At 36.6% G+C, this 18,074-nt stretch overlaps 3 protein-coding genes across 5 annotated transcripts; 1 reads left to right on the top strand and 2 right to left on the bottom strand.

Annotated features, from left to right (window-relative positions):
- LOC105175048 (peroxisome biogenesis protein 5) lies at positions 899–10,160 on the bottom strand. The gene is made up of 16 exons (XM_011097363.2): positions 9,708–10,160; positions 8,520–8,648; positions 8,293–8,440; positions 7,806–7,999; positions 6,793–7,041; positions 6,045–6,167; positions 5,539–5,706; positions 5,101–5,294; positions 4,174–4,420; positions 3,760–3,844; positions 3,378–3,487; positions 2,937–3,161; positions 2,121–2,186; positions 1,426–1,520; positions 1,240–1,354; positions 899–1,176 (listed from the first exon to the last, which is right to left on the bottom strand). Exons 1-15 carry the CDS (start codon positions 9,825–9,827, stop codon positions 1,276–1,278), a joined length of 2,232 nt encoding a protein of 743 aa, XP_011095665.1. The 5' UTR covers positions 9,828–10,160; the 3' UTR covers positions 899–1,176; positions 1,240–1,275.
- LOC105175046 (COP9 signalosome complex subunit 6a) lies at positions 11,237–15,543 on the top strand. 2 transcript variants are annotated; one of them, XR_848880.2, is made up of 10 exons: positions 11,237–11,634; positions 11,776–11,864; positions 12,344–12,437; positions 13,231–13,292; positions 13,378–13,456; positions 13,570–13,662; positions 13,993–14,093; positions 14,310–14,365; positions 14,793–14,983; positions 15,301–15,543. XR_848880.2 is itself a non-coding variant. In XM_011097362.2 (9 exons), exons 1-9 carry the CDS (start codon positions 11,355–11,357, stop codon positions 14,872–14,874), a joined length of 936 nt encoding a protein of 311 aa, XP_011095664.1. In that variant the 5' UTR covers positions 11,237–11,354; the 3' UTR covers positions 14,875–15,228. The 2 variants fall into 2 exon arrangements, 1 of the variants encoding a protein (XP_011095664.1); XM_011097362.2 differs by lacking the exon at positions 15,301–15,543 and having other exon boundaries at positions 14,793–15,228.
- LOC105175045 (putative 4-hydroxy-4-methyl-2-oxoglutarate aldolase 3) lies at positions 15,630–17,228 on the bottom strand. Of its 2 annotated transcripts, XM_011097361.2 has the most exons (3): positions 17,039–17,228; positions 16,372–16,443; positions 15,630–16,274 (listed from the first exon to the last, which is right to left on the bottom strand). In XM_011097361.2, exon 3 carries the CDS (start codon positions 16,260–16,262, stop codon positions 15,762–15,764), a length of 501 nt encoding a protein of 166 aa, XP_011095663.1. In that variant the 5' UTR covers positions 16,263–16,274; positions 16,372–16,443; positions 17,039–17,228; the 3' UTR covers positions 15,630–15,761. The 2 variants fall into 2 exon arrangements, with proteins under 2 accessions (XP_011095663.1, XP_011095662.1); XM_011097360.2 differs by lacking the exon at positions 16,372–16,443 and having other exon boundaries at positions 17,039–17,225.

Genomic DNA, 18,074 nt, shown 5'->3' with positions numbered 1-18,074 from the left:
AGAGAGAGGGAGAGAGAGAGATGTAGATGATTATGCGGTGGAATGACAGTGGTGATGAGGCAGATGGTTAAATGCGGGACGAGGATCCACTGATGAAATGGTTTCCAGGGGTTTCATCATTAGAATGGTAGAGTATACCTGCAACTAGCGGCAACCGGAAATAATACTAAGAATCTATTCTTATTTGTTTATTGTGGGTAGTGGGACATGAATCAACAACTATCTAATTTGTACAGGGGGGCTACAGCACAGGCGTGCAGCATAGGGACATGTCCAAGGAATGGGACGATGATGATGTAAGGTTGAAAAAGAAAAGCTACTACTACTTTGGTGCAACATTGCTTGCTCCTACCCCCCATTTCGTTCTCATCACAACCTTATCCTACTCCAATCATTCACACCCTGAATGTCTTTCTAGTATACAAATCATGCCTTTTGCGATTCCGCCAAGACCTTGATTCCCTACTTCATCATGTTCAAAACCATACATACCTGTAAGTACTTTCTATAAGATAAATAATAATAATAATAATAACAATGAGAAAGAAACATATCCCACTTGAAAAACCTGTCTAGGACACCAGCAGCCAGAAAAATTCAGCTGTCTAACCCAATCACCATGGGTTCTATAAACAGATTATGGATTTCCAAATTCTAAGGCAACATGTTAGCATCATCTCAAACTCTCGCATAGAACCACTAAGATACTAGAAACGCCAATTCAGAAAGATGGTTATTTTCCTTAACATGTGCCTGAAGATATATACATAGGGTCATCACATCACAGCTGCATGAAAAGTTCACATGGTTCAAAAGACCCCGGGTACAAGGGGACCATATAATCTGATGAAATGACAGAAAATGAACTGCATGACCACCATCTAAATCCATCTTGAGATTCCTGAAATGGCCTTTTTCTTTTTTAAATTTATTGCAAGTAATCAACGATATTTAGGAGCGTCTCAATTTCTTTCCTCTTTCTTATTTCATCCATTTGATGTTATACAACATACTGAACATGTCTGAAAATTCAGATAACTACACATCCCCGAATATGCTATGATTTTGTGATACTTTAGGTAGTTTTTACATGAAAATGTCCATACTGATTGATCTTCCAGTCCTTTTGATGAAGCTGAAGCCAATTGTGAAGCAGACACCAATGATGTATATAGGCTGCAGAAACGTTATGGTGAAATCACAAATCAAGCTGAGTATTGCTCAGGCCAGGGAAATTACCCAGGATACACAGGTCTCTGCAGGATCACTATTATATCACAGGGGAAACTCCTTCTGCAGAATATCAAGATTCCTTGAGTCACAAGCTTCCAGCATGTCATTCCTAGATGCACAGCTACAAAATAAAGGGTGCAAGATATACATAAGGTAGTCAATGGGATTGATAAGAGTTAATTAAGCAATTACCTCAACGAAATTCTCAAATATTGCCAGGCATTATCTGCCTTTGGATTCATTGCCAGTGCCCGGACATAGTAACGAATAGAATCCTCATACATACCCTGAGCAGAACACATATTTTAAACTTCAATGAGTCACATGAAATAGTAAATCAAGTGAGTGGTTATGCAATGAGAACCATCAGACTTCAGTGTCATGGGTGAAAGATGCGAGGCATCGAGATTTTAACTTGAAGTTTGGGTAGGTTCTCCGGGGCGACAGGTGGATGCATGTATATGTATCTCGCTCAAAGCCAAAGACACATCAGCACAAAATCCCTTTAAGTTTTGGACAAATTTGAGATGAGAACCAATTAAAAGTTTGAATCACTGAAGTTGGTGGTTGGAACTCCAATATGGAAAAAGAACTAGAATTTGAATTATCAAAATTCTTAATTGATGAACAGATTAGACCACATCAAGACTGATGAATAAGAAAGATCTGACTCAGATTCATTTGTGCGGCCCAACCAAAGCAAAAATCCTGTACACATCACCAAAGGTCTCAATTAAGTGAAACATCCAAGTTTAAATTTCCACTTCAGATAACATCCAATTTGTAGCTAATTGCCAAACATTCCTGTCACAAAACCCTATTTTCTCCAAGAAACAGACCTAATGTCATCGTAATCTAAATTTGCTAGAGATCAGCAGTAATAGTACCTGGTTGGCATAACTGATGCCCATATTTGCCCATGCACGCACGTAATTAGGCTTTAAATCTAGAGCCTGAAAAACAGCAAATATACCTCAACTATGGAGCTTTAATCATACAGAAAATAGCTGGCTGAATCACGTGAAAAAGGAAGAAGGATGTAAGAATATAACCACAAGCTTATTTAGGCCAGAAGCACTTGCCAACATTAGCTTCATGAAATACCAGGTACTAAAAAGGATAACTAGGGCATGGCTAACTATGTACACTACATATTTTCATTCCCCACTAGCATAACAAAATTAACAGCTCTAATGATTACTATCTATAACATGTTACATCCAACAGAATTTAGTCTTTTCCTCCCTATCGTGCTGTATCATAGTAAGTCAATTTCCGGAAGAGAAATGACATACATATCAGTTAATCCTTCATCTATTTTTTTACTTTATCTTGATTCAGAAAGTATTCATTTATTTTATCCAGCTTATTTTCAAAATTCTACATGCACTTTAGTGACCAACAAATGAGCTAAATAGCTATAACTATCACAATATAAATAAGTTCTACTTTTGAATGACCTTCGGTAACCCTGATTTAACTATCTTCTTGTAATGTTTTGACGTCAGATGGATGTCAAGGGACTAGCCATAATTCATTTTGGCCTTTGTTTATAGTTCACTATCAGCTTGTACCAATTCATCTACTAAAGGGAACCACTAAGTTCATAGTTTGCAGATGCTATGGTGCATAACCATATCAAACCTATATGGTTTAATGAACACTTTCCCTTAAGATGAATAGAACGGATATAAGCAAGATACCTGTTGATAGGCCAAAATTGCATCAGCACTTTGGACACTATTAGCTTGTGTTGCACCAAGCTTATTCCAAAGTGAATAATCTCGTGGTTTGAGTTTCAGAGCTGTCTGGAAAGCTTCAATGGCTTTGTCATATTCTCTAGATAAATTGTATAGTACTCCAAGAACTATGTGTACATCAGCATCATCAGGTGACATTTTAGCTGCATCATTGAAAATCCTAGCCACCTGTAACACCATCAAGAAAAGCACCAGAATGAACATATTTCTTTTGAAATTCTCAAGAAAATAAAAAATACTATTGATGCCATCACAAATGTTCTTAGTTGGCAGATATAATATAAAGCTTCCACTGTCATGGCAGTAGTAGAATGTCAGCACAATGATCAATGTTGAACACGCATATTAGCAGGGAGCGCGTGTGTCAGTCCACAGGACCCTTACATCAGCATAATACAGATTCTCAGGCTGATCGGGAGGGGTAATGGTTCCATATTTAGGATGATGGCGTAGCCAACTGTACAAGTACTTCAGTGCAGCTGCTTGTTCCAACTCTGGAAATTTTAAAAACAAAAACTGAATTTTCAGTTTTCCAAGTATAATTAATCACTCTAAAATAGCACAAAAAGAGTAAGTTTTTGTGGGGCAATATACAATATGAAAATGACGTCCTATAAACTCATACGAAGCTAGAGCGTAAATACACGAAGGGTGTGCACAGGTGTTCTGAACATCAAATGGTAGTATCACAATCCTAACCAAAATTAGGAAAATTGGGGGGACAATAACATTTTTGTTTCATTGAACTCTGACGGTAACTACTTACCATTTGTATGACTAACACCAAGAGCAAGAAGAACTTCCAAGTTTGTTGGATCAACCTCCTGTGCACGCATCATGGCTGCAATTGCCTGAGAAAAGCAAGTTATCGTAAAAGGTAAGCATCATTATGAGCAACCTAAGTACAAAGTTTCTAATAAATAAATGTAAACTTAACAGATACATAGTTCTAAGTATATATAGAATCTTGGAATTATTTTCTCACTAGTCTATCTTGTAAGAATCTATGTACGGGGAGATGTTAATTATAGGTTTTACATCTAAAAATGAAAGTACAGACCATGTAGGCAACAAAAGGCTCAAGCAACAGGAGTATGTTTGCAACTTCAAAAATAGAAGCAACGCGCAAATGAATGAACATTGCAAGGGTGCAACAAATACAGTGAAATTTGATGCTAACCTGTTGATCATCATCATTCTCTGCATGTGCTATACCAAGTAACCTCCAACCCTCAGAATTCTCAGGGTTCTTCAAAACCTCAGCCTCCAAAGCGAGAACAGCTTCACTTAAAAGCCCTTTACGGAACAGCTCCTGCCCTTCCTTCAAAGGATTAGGGTGGCCAACATAAGGATTTAGGTCAGAGAATTCATATAACCCCCTTGATGTTCCTGATTTCTGCTTTAGTGCTGCTTGCTCATTTAGGTACCTAGATATAAATCCAGAAATATGTTCATGTAGCCAGATGAAAGGTACTTTGCACTATAGTATATTGTTGACGAGTATTGACTCCCAACTTCATCTCAACAAAATATAATACATGACAGACAATTAAAGAGAACACTAGAAGTGTACCATGCATACAAAATAAACGCAGCGGTCTGAAATTCATAATGTGTGGGCCAGCAGTATTTAGACACTAAAACAGCTCCTCCTAGTGGATGACAACCAACAAATTGGATCATTCCACTGGTTTTAATAGTTCTAGTTTAAAATAGAAGTAAATGCACATGAAGTGTTGATTCCAAAGCATCAGCAGATTTGCAAGTTTAATTAACACAAAATAGTTAAACATGTTTTTTTTTTGGTAGAATGTTATAAACAAGATGTTTTAAAAACACAATAAATAAAGATAATTTCTTTTAAAACAATGAAATGGGCCAGACAAGGAAATGACCTTGTATATAGTGTTAGTGTACAAAGAAATGCATGCTTATGTTGAAAAGCTTTCACACAATCTTAACCACCAGATATGCTAGAGTCAGTATGATTCAAATGTGAAAAAAGGTTCACCGAGTGAATATAGAGATAAATACTTTAACTTAAATGAAGTAGACAAATAAAAGTTGACTTATTCTCTCATCAACTTTAAGAGGACACTGAACTTACTCATCATATGCATTCGCCCAATTATCAGCAGAAGCATCGCCCAATGTTCCATCAGCAACCTGGCGCTCGAACTCTTCTGACCAGTCATTGACATTTAACTTGGAAAATTCATTTACCCACTCATCATCTGTCACTCCATGTTGCTCGCGTTCAGCAGCAAACTCATTTGCCCAGCCATGAGGTCCATGAGAAAGCTGAATAAGAAGAGCTCTGAGACCAACTGAGTACTAGATATTGCACATTGTTTTGAACCATAAACAGAAGGCTTCACTACTACTGGCGAAATCCGAAGATAAGAATTTGGCTTGGATTAAAAATTTTGGGGATGTAATTAGCACTCAAAAAATTTGAAGAAGGTGCGCAATTTAAGTGTACAAGTAAACACCCATAAAGGAGATTAATAAGCACCCATTGAGGTCTCATCCAGTCTGTACTTGCCTGCTCATTTGAAAACTGGTCAGCCCATGATTGGCCTCCACCATACTGTTGATCATATTCTGCTGCCCAATCTCCGGGTGCGGAAAGTGCTGCCGCCTTGAACTGATTATCCTCAATAGTGATTTCACCACGGCTCATCTTTGACACAAACTGGAGGAATTTTGAGTTCTGTTGGGGAAAAAATATTTAGTAATGAAAAATTAAGAAAAACTAGCAACAGAAGGTAAAGGACCTTCATGTATGTAGATGAATTATCTGCTCAAGATCTTGGCACATTCTCAAACTTAAATAGAAATATTAAATATGAAAATGGGATAATCCAGGTCATATGTGGCCTCCTCCCAGAGTTAGACATATAACGTATTTGCCATAGTTGTCTTGTGCACTGCTACTGTTTAAACCATCAAGTTAAGGAATATAATTCCACAAGGGGTCCAAACAATGCTGAACACATAACAAGAAAACTGACAAAACAATATAAACAAATTTTCATGAAGGACTATCACCTGAAACTTCGGGTCGTTGTTTTGAGCTAGTGTGTGTGCTAGCAAACGAGTCTGCTCCATGGCAGCTAAATTAGGCATATTTGAACCTCTCATTTGATCAATTGAGGCAAGTTGGGACTGCTCCTGATAATTCAGAGGAGAATTGCAGAAAAATTAAGCATGGGGTTGTCAGCATGCAATTTATTATACAGACCAGCTATCATTCAGCAAAGCAAATGTGAAAAGGAGGAGAACAAAAGGAACTGTAATGTGGACTGCAGGGGTGTCGGGTGGAAATGAAAGCATAGCATTTGTCTACATGCATTTCTTATATATGCCTCTTTTCATTCAGCAAATGCAAAACTAAGACAAAAAAGAGCTTCTCTCCATCTCTAGGTTTTATGAAACCACCTAAGAAATGCATGTTGCTAGTTTCTTTTTCTCATACCTTTTTTTCAGGGAATACAACATAATTTTGGCATGAAATTCTGGTGTTACATAAAAATCTTAGTTTATGGGATAAACACACCAAGAGATCTTCTAATAGAGATTAAACTGCAAAGAAACTGACTCATGAGATTTACTCTTCCAAACCATAATTTTCTGGTGAATGTCATTTGTCCAGATAAGTACATTTAACTCTAAAACTCATACTTGCTTTAATAATTACTACCGAGTTGACTGCAAACCCAATAATCAGCAAGCATGTTGATGATTCCAATACCAAATAATGTTGAAAACAAAACACAAGAAAAATACACTTGCTTACATGCTCAAATTCAGATGCCCAACCATTTGCACCATGTTGCCGTTCAAATGACTGAACCCACATACTTGGATCATCAGGAGCTACCCGGTGTTGCGTGAATTCAGAAATCCACCCATCTGCACCATGTGGGCCAGGTTTCATACCTTGGGACTCATTCCAATACTCCTCCAGCTCCGGATATCTCCCAGGAATCGGGCCTCTAGCCCGAAGATCATTGTCGATGTCTAAAGACGACAAAAGGGCATTAACCTGAAAGGTAACAAATTTAAATCATCTGTCAAATGCAATGTCACAAACCCAAAAGTCCATCTGAAGAAGATAAAAAGAGCACTAAGCTGAAACATTAACAATTGACCATCACATGAAAAGAAAAGCATACATAACACATCATCTTGAGAATATTGCTATATCTCCATAAAAATATAGGTGCAGAGCATGTATAGATGTTCTTTTGGAACATATGTTAACTCAAAAAAGACCATATCCCTGCAGCTCTCATCCTATATAACCCATGCTGGTAAAAGGTCGGAGCTTATAATAGGTTAGAAAATCCCCAAGGGATTTTGTAGAAATATATAATGGCAAGATATACAACAACGTAGTGGACAAATCTAAACAGTATCCAAAAGACAAATGACAGCTGCCATGAGAAGATAATCAACCCAAGGGCAAGTTGCTGGTTGCTTTAGGAGTTTTGTACTGGGATAGTAATCTATCTAAAACTAATGTCAACAACGACAATCAGACAACAATAGCACTAAGTTAAAAGGCAAAAAAGCTTGTACAAGCACATTCCAAAAATTTAAAGAGGGAGAAGGGGAGAGAGTAGGGGTAAAAGTCATCTGATATTGAGCTATGTCACTTGTAAACTAAGCAAAAAGGCATTTCGAAGCAAAGGGCACTTGAGAAGGTTGCATTAAGGAATGATGACAACATTATCAATCAAGTAATACAATTGAATTGCTTGCCAGCATTCATTGTACAGCGTGGAGCTTTAATAATATGAATAGAACCTGTGAATGAATAAACTCTTCACTCTTGTCTGCAAAAAGATGCCGAGCCATAATACTGCTACGATCACGTATGCACTGCTTATCACCTTCAGACAATCCTAAAACTGGAAGTGAAGTTGGACGAAAAGGTATGCCACCATGGCTGCTGTGAAGAAATGAGTGCAAAAAATTTGACAACACTCTTTGAGGTGGTCCTGAAAAGAGGAATTAAAATTGGTTATGTTGTCAGGAATGCAGAAGTTTCATACACAATTTTCTAAAGATATTGTTCCCAAACAGCATTAACCAATAAGCAAGAGCAGCTTGCTTGAAAAGTAAAATGATATTATATCAAGATCAATTGAGAGGGTTAGAAAGAACCAATGTTTGATTATGCATTCCCTAGAAAAACAGATAATGTTGATCAAGAAAAAAGAAGAACAGGAATATATAGAATGACTAGGAGAACAATGACATCAAACCAAAACCAAAGCACTTTGAAAATTACCATCAAAATTTTGAGGTTGCTCCAACGGAAAGTTGGTTAGACCATCCCTTCCCTGATAATGCGGAACTTGAGGCCTTTGAACCTCGTCCCAAGCATCTGAAAACCGACCTTGATCCACAGAACGGAAACCTTGAAGGAATTCTGAACCCTGGAAGAAAAGGATGATTAACTACAGACATAATAGTTCCAAAAGGCAAACATCTGGATTGAAACAGAAAAATCTGAACCTGCAAATTTGGCCGTAGTGTGTGTTCAAGCTCTGACCCAGGAAGGGAGGCAAAGGGCTCTTCCACCCCGGCATACAAGTTGCCATCTGATGTTGTAGCAGTTGCAGTAGGTATCTCTCGAAGCCTTTCCTGCTCAGTAATAAATGAAGTGCTTATGGTGATGTGTCAAAAGAAAGTACATGAATTCTAAAGAACTCATTATATAAAACCAAACTTCATGTAGTACTTAATTAACATAAGGTTGATATCCATTTATAAAGTACACGTGGTTGCAATTTCATTAAGCACCAAGGACAACGTACAGAAAGAACTCTCAAATTGATGAAATCTATGATTGAAAAACATATATCTCATGTTGCAGATTAATTTTTCGGTAAAAATGGTAGATAAAGATAAATCTGCTGTTGATTACTCTTTTACAGTATCTATGCTGTATCAAGGCAGGAAGTTTATGCATAACAGAAAGGCCATTGGAAAAGTTTCTCTGACATTAAAATGATTCACAGGGCTCCCTATCCATTCAGTCTTCCCCATGTACTATTATCAACTCCTAAAAGTTCATTAAGTATTCAACATTCATGTGCCGCAGACCTCTTACCTAAGAAAGAAAAGATATAAAAAAACCAGCAGAAGTATGGAGTACTTTAAAAGTAATTGGCCAGAAAAGAACATCCGGAAATTAATATAACAATTATATATATCAAATATTCTGCTACTTTTCCTAATATCTTAGAAAGCTAAGCACCCAATCTCCTTGGAAGAACAGAAAATTAAGAAGTTGTGGATCACAAGATAAACACCCCAAGTACAAAACAACAAATAACCACCCTAATTTTCACATTTTCTACAGCATCATTTGATCGAGTAACTGAAACACGGATATTATCTAATTTCTCATTCCACGTAGCTCGACCAAAAGCTTAGGGATGTGAACCACTAACCACAACCTATCTACTAAAATTCATTCTAATCCATGGTCAAACACACATAATAGCCGCTCAGACGGAGTAAACAAATTGTAATCCTCTACTTCTAGCATGAAAATTAACATTAACTCGCTGCAGTACATTCCAATAATACTAACTGGGAAAAATAAAAAAACATTAACACATAATCTACAGTCAAGCATAACCAATAAGAGTAAATTAAATTGACCAAAAAAAAAAAAAGATGAAATGACCAAGGAACCTGGGTTTTGGATGAGGAGCCAATAAGGGCGTTGGCGAGAGCACCTAGAGGGTTAGAGGAAGAACTAGACCCCGGCACAGCACAGGCGGCGCCACCAGTTACCAGTTCCCGCATCGCCATACTGACTTCCTTCCTCTATAAGAATTTCGGGTCCTTCCTACGGCAACACGGCACCGCTAGTTTTTTTTTCCAGTATTTTCTTTTACAGGAAATCAAAATTTATGGTTGGAATTATCGTGATGAAATCCAATTGAGAGCAGACAGAAAGTTTGAGGTAGGGGAAGTAAAGAGCATATATAGTTGTATTGTGCGCAAAATACAATTGATCGAGAGGTGGGGTGGGGTGGGGCGGGGGGGTGTTATTGGGAATGGTGCGATCGTCTTTGCGATAGGCTTCTGGGGGTGTTTGTTCGCGCGATTAATCCTATCCCCTGCCACCGAAATTGCCCAACTCCAATCAAATCATAAGAGTAATTTGATTCTTATATTCTCCAATTATGCACTATTTATACAATTATTTTTCTTTTCTGGATATAGAACCTTATGAATTTTTCTTTTGTTTGTTATAATTACAAATAATTTATTATTTAAAAATTTATAAATACATCATCGTGACAATTTATTATATTGGTATTTGAATCTCTTCCATCCCAAACCTGGTGCGTAGTACAATAGTTGTAAAAGTTCAATTTTTTTTTTAATATTTCTAAATACTAATTCAAGTTCAGTACATGGATTAATAAACATTAATTTATTTATTTATTTTGTAAATATACATTTAAGTTCAATTCATTATTTTATAATGATCCATTTAAAAATTTCATCATTTTTAAGAATCTACTTAAGTTTCTGTTACTATATTCTCAAATACTAAGTATGTATTTATAATTATATCAAATATCAAAATAAATATTTGTAATTTATCCATAAATTATAAAAAAAAGTAAATTAAATTAAATTAGCTTTTTAAAAAAAATAAAAAATTGCAAATGAAAGAAAATGAGAAGTGGAGATAATGAATTGATGGCAACTGAACTAAGAAACACAACTAGTCTGTAAAAGTGTAGCATGAGCATCAGAGCCACTATATATGTAGAGCATAAGGCTTATTAGCCACACAAGTGTACAAGAAAAATATAAATGAGTGTTAAATTGAAAAATATTTACAAGCTCAAAAATAGATAAAGGGGTGTTTGAAAAAAGCCAAAGGCGTTGTTAAGACTAAAAGTAATCTTAAATTAAGAGATTGAAAAGCAAAATTTGTCACTCTTTCTCAACTATGATTAAGACATCACTTTTCTTTAGTTTTTGCAAAGAAAATAAAACATAAATTTTAAAAATAAAAATTAATAATCAACATGAAAACGAATGATAAATAAGATAATATATTGTTAGTAAAATAATAATAATAATAATAATAATTATTAAAAATAAATTAATGATTATATTAATATAAATATTTAAAAATATAATTAATATCTTAAAATTTGAGATTACAACACGAGAAGCATTCAAGTATTAAGGGAAAAACTGTAAAACCCTCCTTTTCAAAATTCCTTTGGCGTCACAAGTTACAAATATTCTCTCAAATTTTCAATCAAGCAACAACAGAGCAAGAGCTTAGGATCCAAAACTCCAGGGGGGAAGATGGCGTCCTCGTCCAGCAGCGGCCTCACCTTCAAGCTCCACCCACTCGTCATTGTCAACATCTCCGATCACTATACTAGGGTCAAGTCCCAGTCCCTTCCGCCTCACGCCGGCGCAGATGCCTCCTCGTTCCCTCCTGCTCCACCACCTCGCGTCTTCGGATGCGTCATCGGCGTTCAGCGTGGCCGCACCGTTGAGATCTTCAACAGTTTTGAGCTTCTCTACGACCCCTCCACTCACTCCCTCGACCGCGCTTTTCTCGAGAAGAAGCAAGAGCTTTGTGGGTATCTCATCTTATAGTAATTATTTTTAATTTTCCACGATTTGCTTGTTTGTGTTTTCTTCTCCCGTGTCTGGTTACTGGTTGGGTTTCCTTTGGAAAGGGAATTAAGGACACTGAACTTTTTGATGTGCTGGGCAGATAAGAAGGTTTTTCCGAATTTTTATATCCTCGGATGGTACTCAACGGGGAGTGACGCGCAAGAGTCCGATATGGTTATTCACAAAGCTGTGAGTTATTTATTTTTGTATACTTGTGTGTTTAATCCAGGATTTTTCTGATTCATTCACATGGTGTGATCTTGGAATTTTTATGTGGACTATATATGTTGAATTGGCTTACGCTTATATGTTAACATAGAGGACAACGGCATAATTTATGAGAGGGAATTATCTGGAGAGCTGCAAACTTTATTTTCTTGCTTTCCCACACACCATCGCAGTAGCATGTAGACAAGCTTGTTCTTAAAGTGGTGCTGCAGCTCAGTATTCGACACCATTGGGCTTCAGAGTTGCTGCCTATGTTATCCTTTAAGAAATAATAAATTGTGTCTGCCTCTGCGTCAGATGTCAAGTGGGCTCGCCAAAATAAGAATGGATGACAAAAGTACCAGAATGAAGTGTAGTCCATATGGATTAAATTATTTGTATCTGGAACAGATGGAGTGCAAGTCCATTGCTTAACTAGTGAGATTGTTTGTTTCTAACAGTTGATGGACATCAACGAGAGCCCGCTTTATGTTCTTCTCAATCCTTCAATTAATCCTGCGCAGAAAGATCTGCCTATTACAATTTATGAAAGTGGTATGTATTTGTTATTCTGCTATCACCAAAATCTCTTAGAAGCCTGCGATGACACTCATCTTGCTTGTTTCTATCACTTACTTATATATCCCATGTTTGGTGATGGATAATGTTGTATCACGGATATATTCCTGAACTTATACAATCAGAGGACGAGCATGAGATGTTAAACTTTACTGTGTTGCAAAGGATACTTTGATTGTATTGCTCATGTAATGGGTGTTTTGTCCAGAAGATTCTCTCTTTCTATTACGTTGCTTTCCTCTAAAGAAAGCACTTCTTACAATGTTATTTTTTGTTAGTGTTAAATATTTTGCTGCTCTCAGCATGCTGCTATTTAGTTTGGAACTAGACTTTTATATTTGAAGTAAGCTAGTCAAGTATTTAAGCTTGGGGACACGCCTGTGTCCGCGTGGATGATATATTCTTACTTGATATGGAATTAATGATGATCTAGCCATATCAATGGGTTAATAGTTAATACATGCGAGCATGCCTGTAGCCATATGGATGATATTCTCTTACCTGATTTGCCCAGATAATCATCAATTTGTTAGCTGTTTGCATTTCTGTGGTGAAGTTTGGGAGGCATGTCCCCTGTATTTGGTGACTAAAGATTTGGTGATTCTATGAGATTTATTTCATTGTAATGGTATGGACTTCATGAATAATGAGTGGAATCATGAAGAGTAGTCATGAGACCTGTTGGCTAATTGTTGTTTTAATACTATTTATTTCAAATTAGTTGATTTCTCTGTTTTTTCTCTCTGTTGATCAATTCTCATCATTCAAGAGTTACATGTTATTGATGGCATCCCCCAGCTTATTTTTGTTCGGTCAAGCTACACCATAGAGGTATGTTTGCTTCTCAATTTTTAAAATCAAACATCAGACGAGATTTAGAATGTATGAGGCAATATTTTTTAACTGTGCTTTGTAGACAGTGGAAGCTGAACGAATATCAGTTGATCATGTCGCTCATCTTAAACCATCTGATGGGGGTTCAGCTGCCACTCAATGTGAGTCTTCCTTTCCTGTGTAGTAGCTATCCTTCAGTGCTTAAATCCATTCCCCCTTTTGCACCCTCTATCAATCATGGTGCATAGGGCTTATAATTGGTCTTTCTTTGTAGTGGCTGCTCATCTTACTGGCATACATAGTGCCATCAAGATGTTGAATAGCAGAATCAGAGTGCTTCATCACTATCTTCTGGCCATGCAGAAAGGTATATCTGTCCATTTTTCTTCTCTTTTATCTTAATGGATTTTATATTGTAGTAAACAAATATTTTGTTTTATTTCTGTGGGGGAGGAAGAGAAGTACGTGGAAAATCTAGAAAGAGATTCAAAGTATTTAGCACAAATTCCTTAATATTATGATGAAGAAATCATAGCATAATTTGTCTTTTCTCATCATAAGTTTTAGTGGAATGTTTAGTTTTAGGCTGTCTATGGTATCTGTAGCATTTCTGCTTTACTGGAACTGAGACTGAGTATAGTAGATATGGACCTTGAATTAGCATGTTCCATGTTGTTCATTTTTCTACTGCCTGCAGGGGATATTCCCTGTGAGAATTCATTGCTAAGGCAAGTATCTAGTCTTCTGAGAAGATTACCAGCCATTGAGTCTGAAAAATTTCAAGATGATTTCTTGATGGTGAGTGCTTTTGAAGTTTCTGGTTTCTTGTCAGACAACAAATTTGTTTGTATCATGCAGTCTTAATTTCTTCCAGTGCAGGAAGCAATTATTCCAATTTATTCTACTATTCTGTTGCAATATATAAACTCTAATGGGTTATATGATATCTCTGAGAATAAGTTTTTTGTGTATCTTTGCCTTTAATCTTCTGATCCTATTTTTTATGCGTTCCAGGAATATAATGATACTCTATTGATAACATATCTTGCCATGTTCACCAACTGCACAAGGTATGGCTGTTAGGCTTCTGCTACTTATTATATTTTCTGATACTGAGCTTGAAATCATTATGATTAGCCTGAGCTCTAGTACGTTATCTCAAAATTTGATCATGCTGATTCTATGTTACCTCTAACATGGTCTGTCTTATGCCATTTAGAAAAGATGTTTGAGTGGGCGTGAACTTGCTTGGCCATATTTTGAATGCTTTCATTATCTTGTACAATTGCATGGTCTGTTTGTCACGTGATGATTCTTCTGAATATTCATATTACCTCTGGTTGTGACTATGAATTTGGCTGCTATAATGTAATTTACTAACAAATCAAGTATATGTTTTCCAGCATCTCAAGAAATTCATGCCTACACTCGCTCTTGGCATCAAATTTCATAAGACTGTTTCGATGTTTAATGCATTAAACATATTTCTTTGTGCAGTACAATGAATGAGCTGGTCGACAAATTCAATACTGCTTATGACAGGCATAGTCGAAGGGGTGGCCGAACTGCTTTTATCTAAAAGCTTGTTTATTTTCTTCTCCCCTGTTTTTCTCTCAAGAAGGCAGCTTATAAAATCTGGGAATATGTTTGGAGCAGACCCGCGGTCATCAACAGAATTCCTTAACTTGGTATGCTTGCAGTTGTGTAGTTTGCTCGTCAGTTCTTTTTTCTCTTTTGTAAAATTTGAGGACAATTGGAGAGATAGGACAGTGAATTGGTGCACAGGTCAATAGACGTTTGAGGCGGAGTACTTTGTCTAGTTTAGGCTTGCGAAACTGTGATAAGCTTGTCAAAGCATTTCAAATTGAAAATTCTTGCTAATTCCGAAATGATTACACTCAATCACATGCTGACAAATATAACAAATAATTATCTATTTTTCTGATTGTTCATTCTCTAACAATGACAATTCAAGTATAGTTTGTTTCTTGTCCAATTTATTTAGTTTCAGGTGAACATGGATATACAGAGTTATACTGGATTCTTGAAGAAATGTCTGGACTTACCATAGATTTCTAATAAGCAGTAGCTATGTAGGAAAAGATTAAACATTCCTGTCCTTGTTGGAGATTTCAAGAGGCTACTAAGTGGATCTTAGCTGTCTGCAATTGTTTAATGAATAATTGTTATGGTGATGTTTTCTCCAATTGTAATTCGTGGGTTCTCTTTAGTTGAACTTAATTGGTCTCACTTTTGCATTTTTCAGACAATTTATTCAATAAATCTTTTTTATTTGAACTGTTAGTAAAAAAGTTGCTAAAGAGGAAGCCCTTATAAAAAGTCCATGTCACATGTATTAAATGTGCATGCATGTCTCTTTGAATGATCAAGGTATTATTACTCCAAATGTACTGATATTGGAAATTCATCAAGCAACAAACTGCGCTTTGAATCACTAGCTTTGACCTAGACAGATAGCTCAGATTTGGAGATGAGAATACCATCGCTATCTGCATACAACCACTCTCCATCACGAATTACAGTTCCTGCAATATGAATAGGTATATGCTTCTCCCCAATCCCCTTTTTGTTTGATTTCTGGGGATGTGATGCCAATGCTCTAACCCCAATATCACAGCCATTTATCTCATCTACATCCCTTATACACCCATTTACTAAGATTCCAGTCCACCCCATATTCTGAGCCAACTGCCCCAAATTTCCTCCCACCAAGGCACATCTCATGCTTCCTCCACCATCTATAACCAGAACTCTGCCTTCGCCTCTGGTTTCAAGAAGTTCTCTGACCAACACATTGTCTTCAAACACCTTGAGAGTGGCAATTGGGCCAGAGAACGCTCGACTTTGCCCGTAAATCTTGAAGATAGGTGGCAGGACTCGGATGTCACCGCTAGCCAGGAGTGCTGCATTTGTGTCGCATGCTTCAGCTGTTGCTAAAGAACCCATGCATGCATTAACCTAAGGACAGTTGTTTGTGGCCATCAATACTGGCAATTGCTTTGCGCATGCAAGCAATGCACTCAACAAAGATCAAGAAATATCAATTACATAGTACCCGGAATAATTGCTCAGTTCCAGATTACTTTGGAGAAGTATCTGAAAATGGATTCTTCTCAAACTACTAAGCCTGTTGGGATGAGTATGACTTGTGAAGAATTCTTACACAATTCCAATCAGCATTTTACTAGTATGATTAGCAGTCATAGCTAGTCGCCGGAAAGTCGAAGAGAGAGACACAAAGAGATACTACTAAATTCATCCCTTAAGACTCAGTAGTCAGTACATTAGGGAAGTAGAAATACTGATTTTACGTAAGTTCAACATTCTATCCATCTCAACTAACAGTGAAGGCTAAAGCCCAAATTCCTTCAACAGGATTTCTCCCAATTATGCTAAATTAATTTCACCAACTTTGAACAAAATCACCTTTCCTCGCACCGACCAAACCCTCGAAACTCGGAAGTTAACAAAAATAACCTTACTCCTCTTCTTGATGTTATAACACTGTCACTCATCGAATTTCACCTACGATCGCTTTCTGAATGGATAATCATTCTAAGCAGTTCCACGGGTAGAATAAAAGAAAACACTCAGACTTGACCATTCAGAAAGTTCAAACACTTGTTCAAATAACAACATAATAAAAAAAATCATAATCGGAACATAAAAATTCGCATCTTATCCATAAAATTTAAATCTTCGATGTAGGATTAAGAGTTTACCAGTGAAGAAATGAGTAGAGAGAAGGCAACGCCGCAGCAACCACCGGAGACGATGGCCTGAAAGTTCCAGTTTCCCAGAATGATACTCTGAGGTGTGATATATAGGCAGGCACCGTTAATCGGACATCACATCACTCAAACTCATCTCATCTATTCTCCTCGCTATGTGTGCCATTAATTTCCACGACGCGTGCAGCATCCGGTTTTTCTTTTTGTGGCCAATATTTATGTTTGGGTTGCACAAATTGCAATTGGGCCTCCAAATTTTCCAACAACGGCCGATTTGATTACGCCAGCCTAAACCCCAATCATGTACATGGCCCGAAATTGGGCTTCGGGCTGAGGTTGGGAACCGAGGAAACTTATGACAACACCATAGCCATCTTAAGGACAAAACTTAATATTTGGAATAATTACATTTACATTCTCATTTATATTCTAGTCCTATAAGTTATTCTCATTCTTTGTGCAATTACAATAGTCACAACTAAAAACCAAAAGCAGGATGTTTGTATAATGATGCTAACGTTTGCTAATGATGTATGTATAATTTTTCAAAAAGCATGAATGATTTGCTTAAATAATGTTGACGTTTTTAATGGGTGTATATAGTTTCTTAAAAAATATAGGTGATGTATATAAATAGCCCATAAGTGAGGAAACGTAGATATTAATTAAATAGAAGAATTATAATTATAATTTTTTCGTACACTTAACTATAAAATTTTTGTACACTCAAATGTATAGTGAATTTGAGTTGTACCACAACACAACTATTCGCATCTTCGCGCCATGGTCGAAATCAAACATCACGTGTCCACAACGAGATGGATTGAGCGCAAACGCGTGCAAGGCAACAATTCCAACAAAGAAATTCTTCTACACAATCAGATGTGTGCCGATATCGGGTTGTCAAGAATAATTGTATATTTCATTGTATTTTTTACAATTGTACAAAAAAATATACACTATTACATTTGTACACTTAATTATAATTTTTTAAATTAATACAATTTTAATATTATAATTTTTTGAA

Source organism: Sesamum indicum, linkage group LG12, assembly GCF_000512975.1.
Source record: "Sesamum indicum cultivar Zhongzhi No. 13 linkage group LG12, S_indicum_v1.0, whole genome shotgun sequence".
Taxonomy (NCBI): Eukaryota; Viridiplantae; Streptophyta; class Magnoliopsida; order Lamiales; family Pedaliaceae; genus Sesamum; species Sesamum indicum.
This window is presented reverse-complemented; position numbering and strand designations above follow the sequence as displayed.

What these genes read in the sequence shown, in the direction of transcription:
- LOC105175045 (XM_011097361.2), bottom strand. Translation starts at nt 16,262, where the DNA reads ATGGGTTCTTTAGCAACAGCTGAAGCATGCGACACAAATGCAGCACTC.
- LOC105175046 (XM_011097362.2), top strand. Translation starts at nt 11,355, where the DNA reads ATGGCGTCCTCGTCCAGCAGCGGCCTCACCTTCAAGCTCCACCCACTC. An exon ending in CGAGAAGAAGCAAGAGCTTT is followed by an intron (nt 11,635 to 11,775) that starts GTGGGTATCTCA and finishes TGTGCTGGGCAG; the next exon opens with ATAAGAAGGTTTTTCCGAAT. An exon ending in GGTCAAGCTACACCATAGAG is followed by an intron (nt 13,293 to 13,377) that starts GTATGTTTGCTT and finishes TGTGCTTTGTAG; the next exon opens with ACAGTGGAAGCTGAACGAAT.
- LOC105175048 (XM_011097363.2), bottom strand. Translation starts at nt 9,827, where the DNA reads ATGGCGATGCGGGAACTGGTAACTGGTGGCGCCGCCTGTGCTGTGCCG. An exon ending in CACTACGGCCAAATTTGCAG is followed by an intron (nt 8,441 to 8,519) that starts GTTCAGATTTTT and finishes CTTTTCTTCCAG; the next exon opens with GGTTCAGAATTCCTTCAAGG. An exon ending in TGGTGTTAGTCATACAAATG is followed by an intron (nt 3,488 to 3,759) that starts GTAAGTAGTTAC and finishes TAAAATTTCCAG; the next exon opens with AGTTGGAACAAGCAGCTGCA.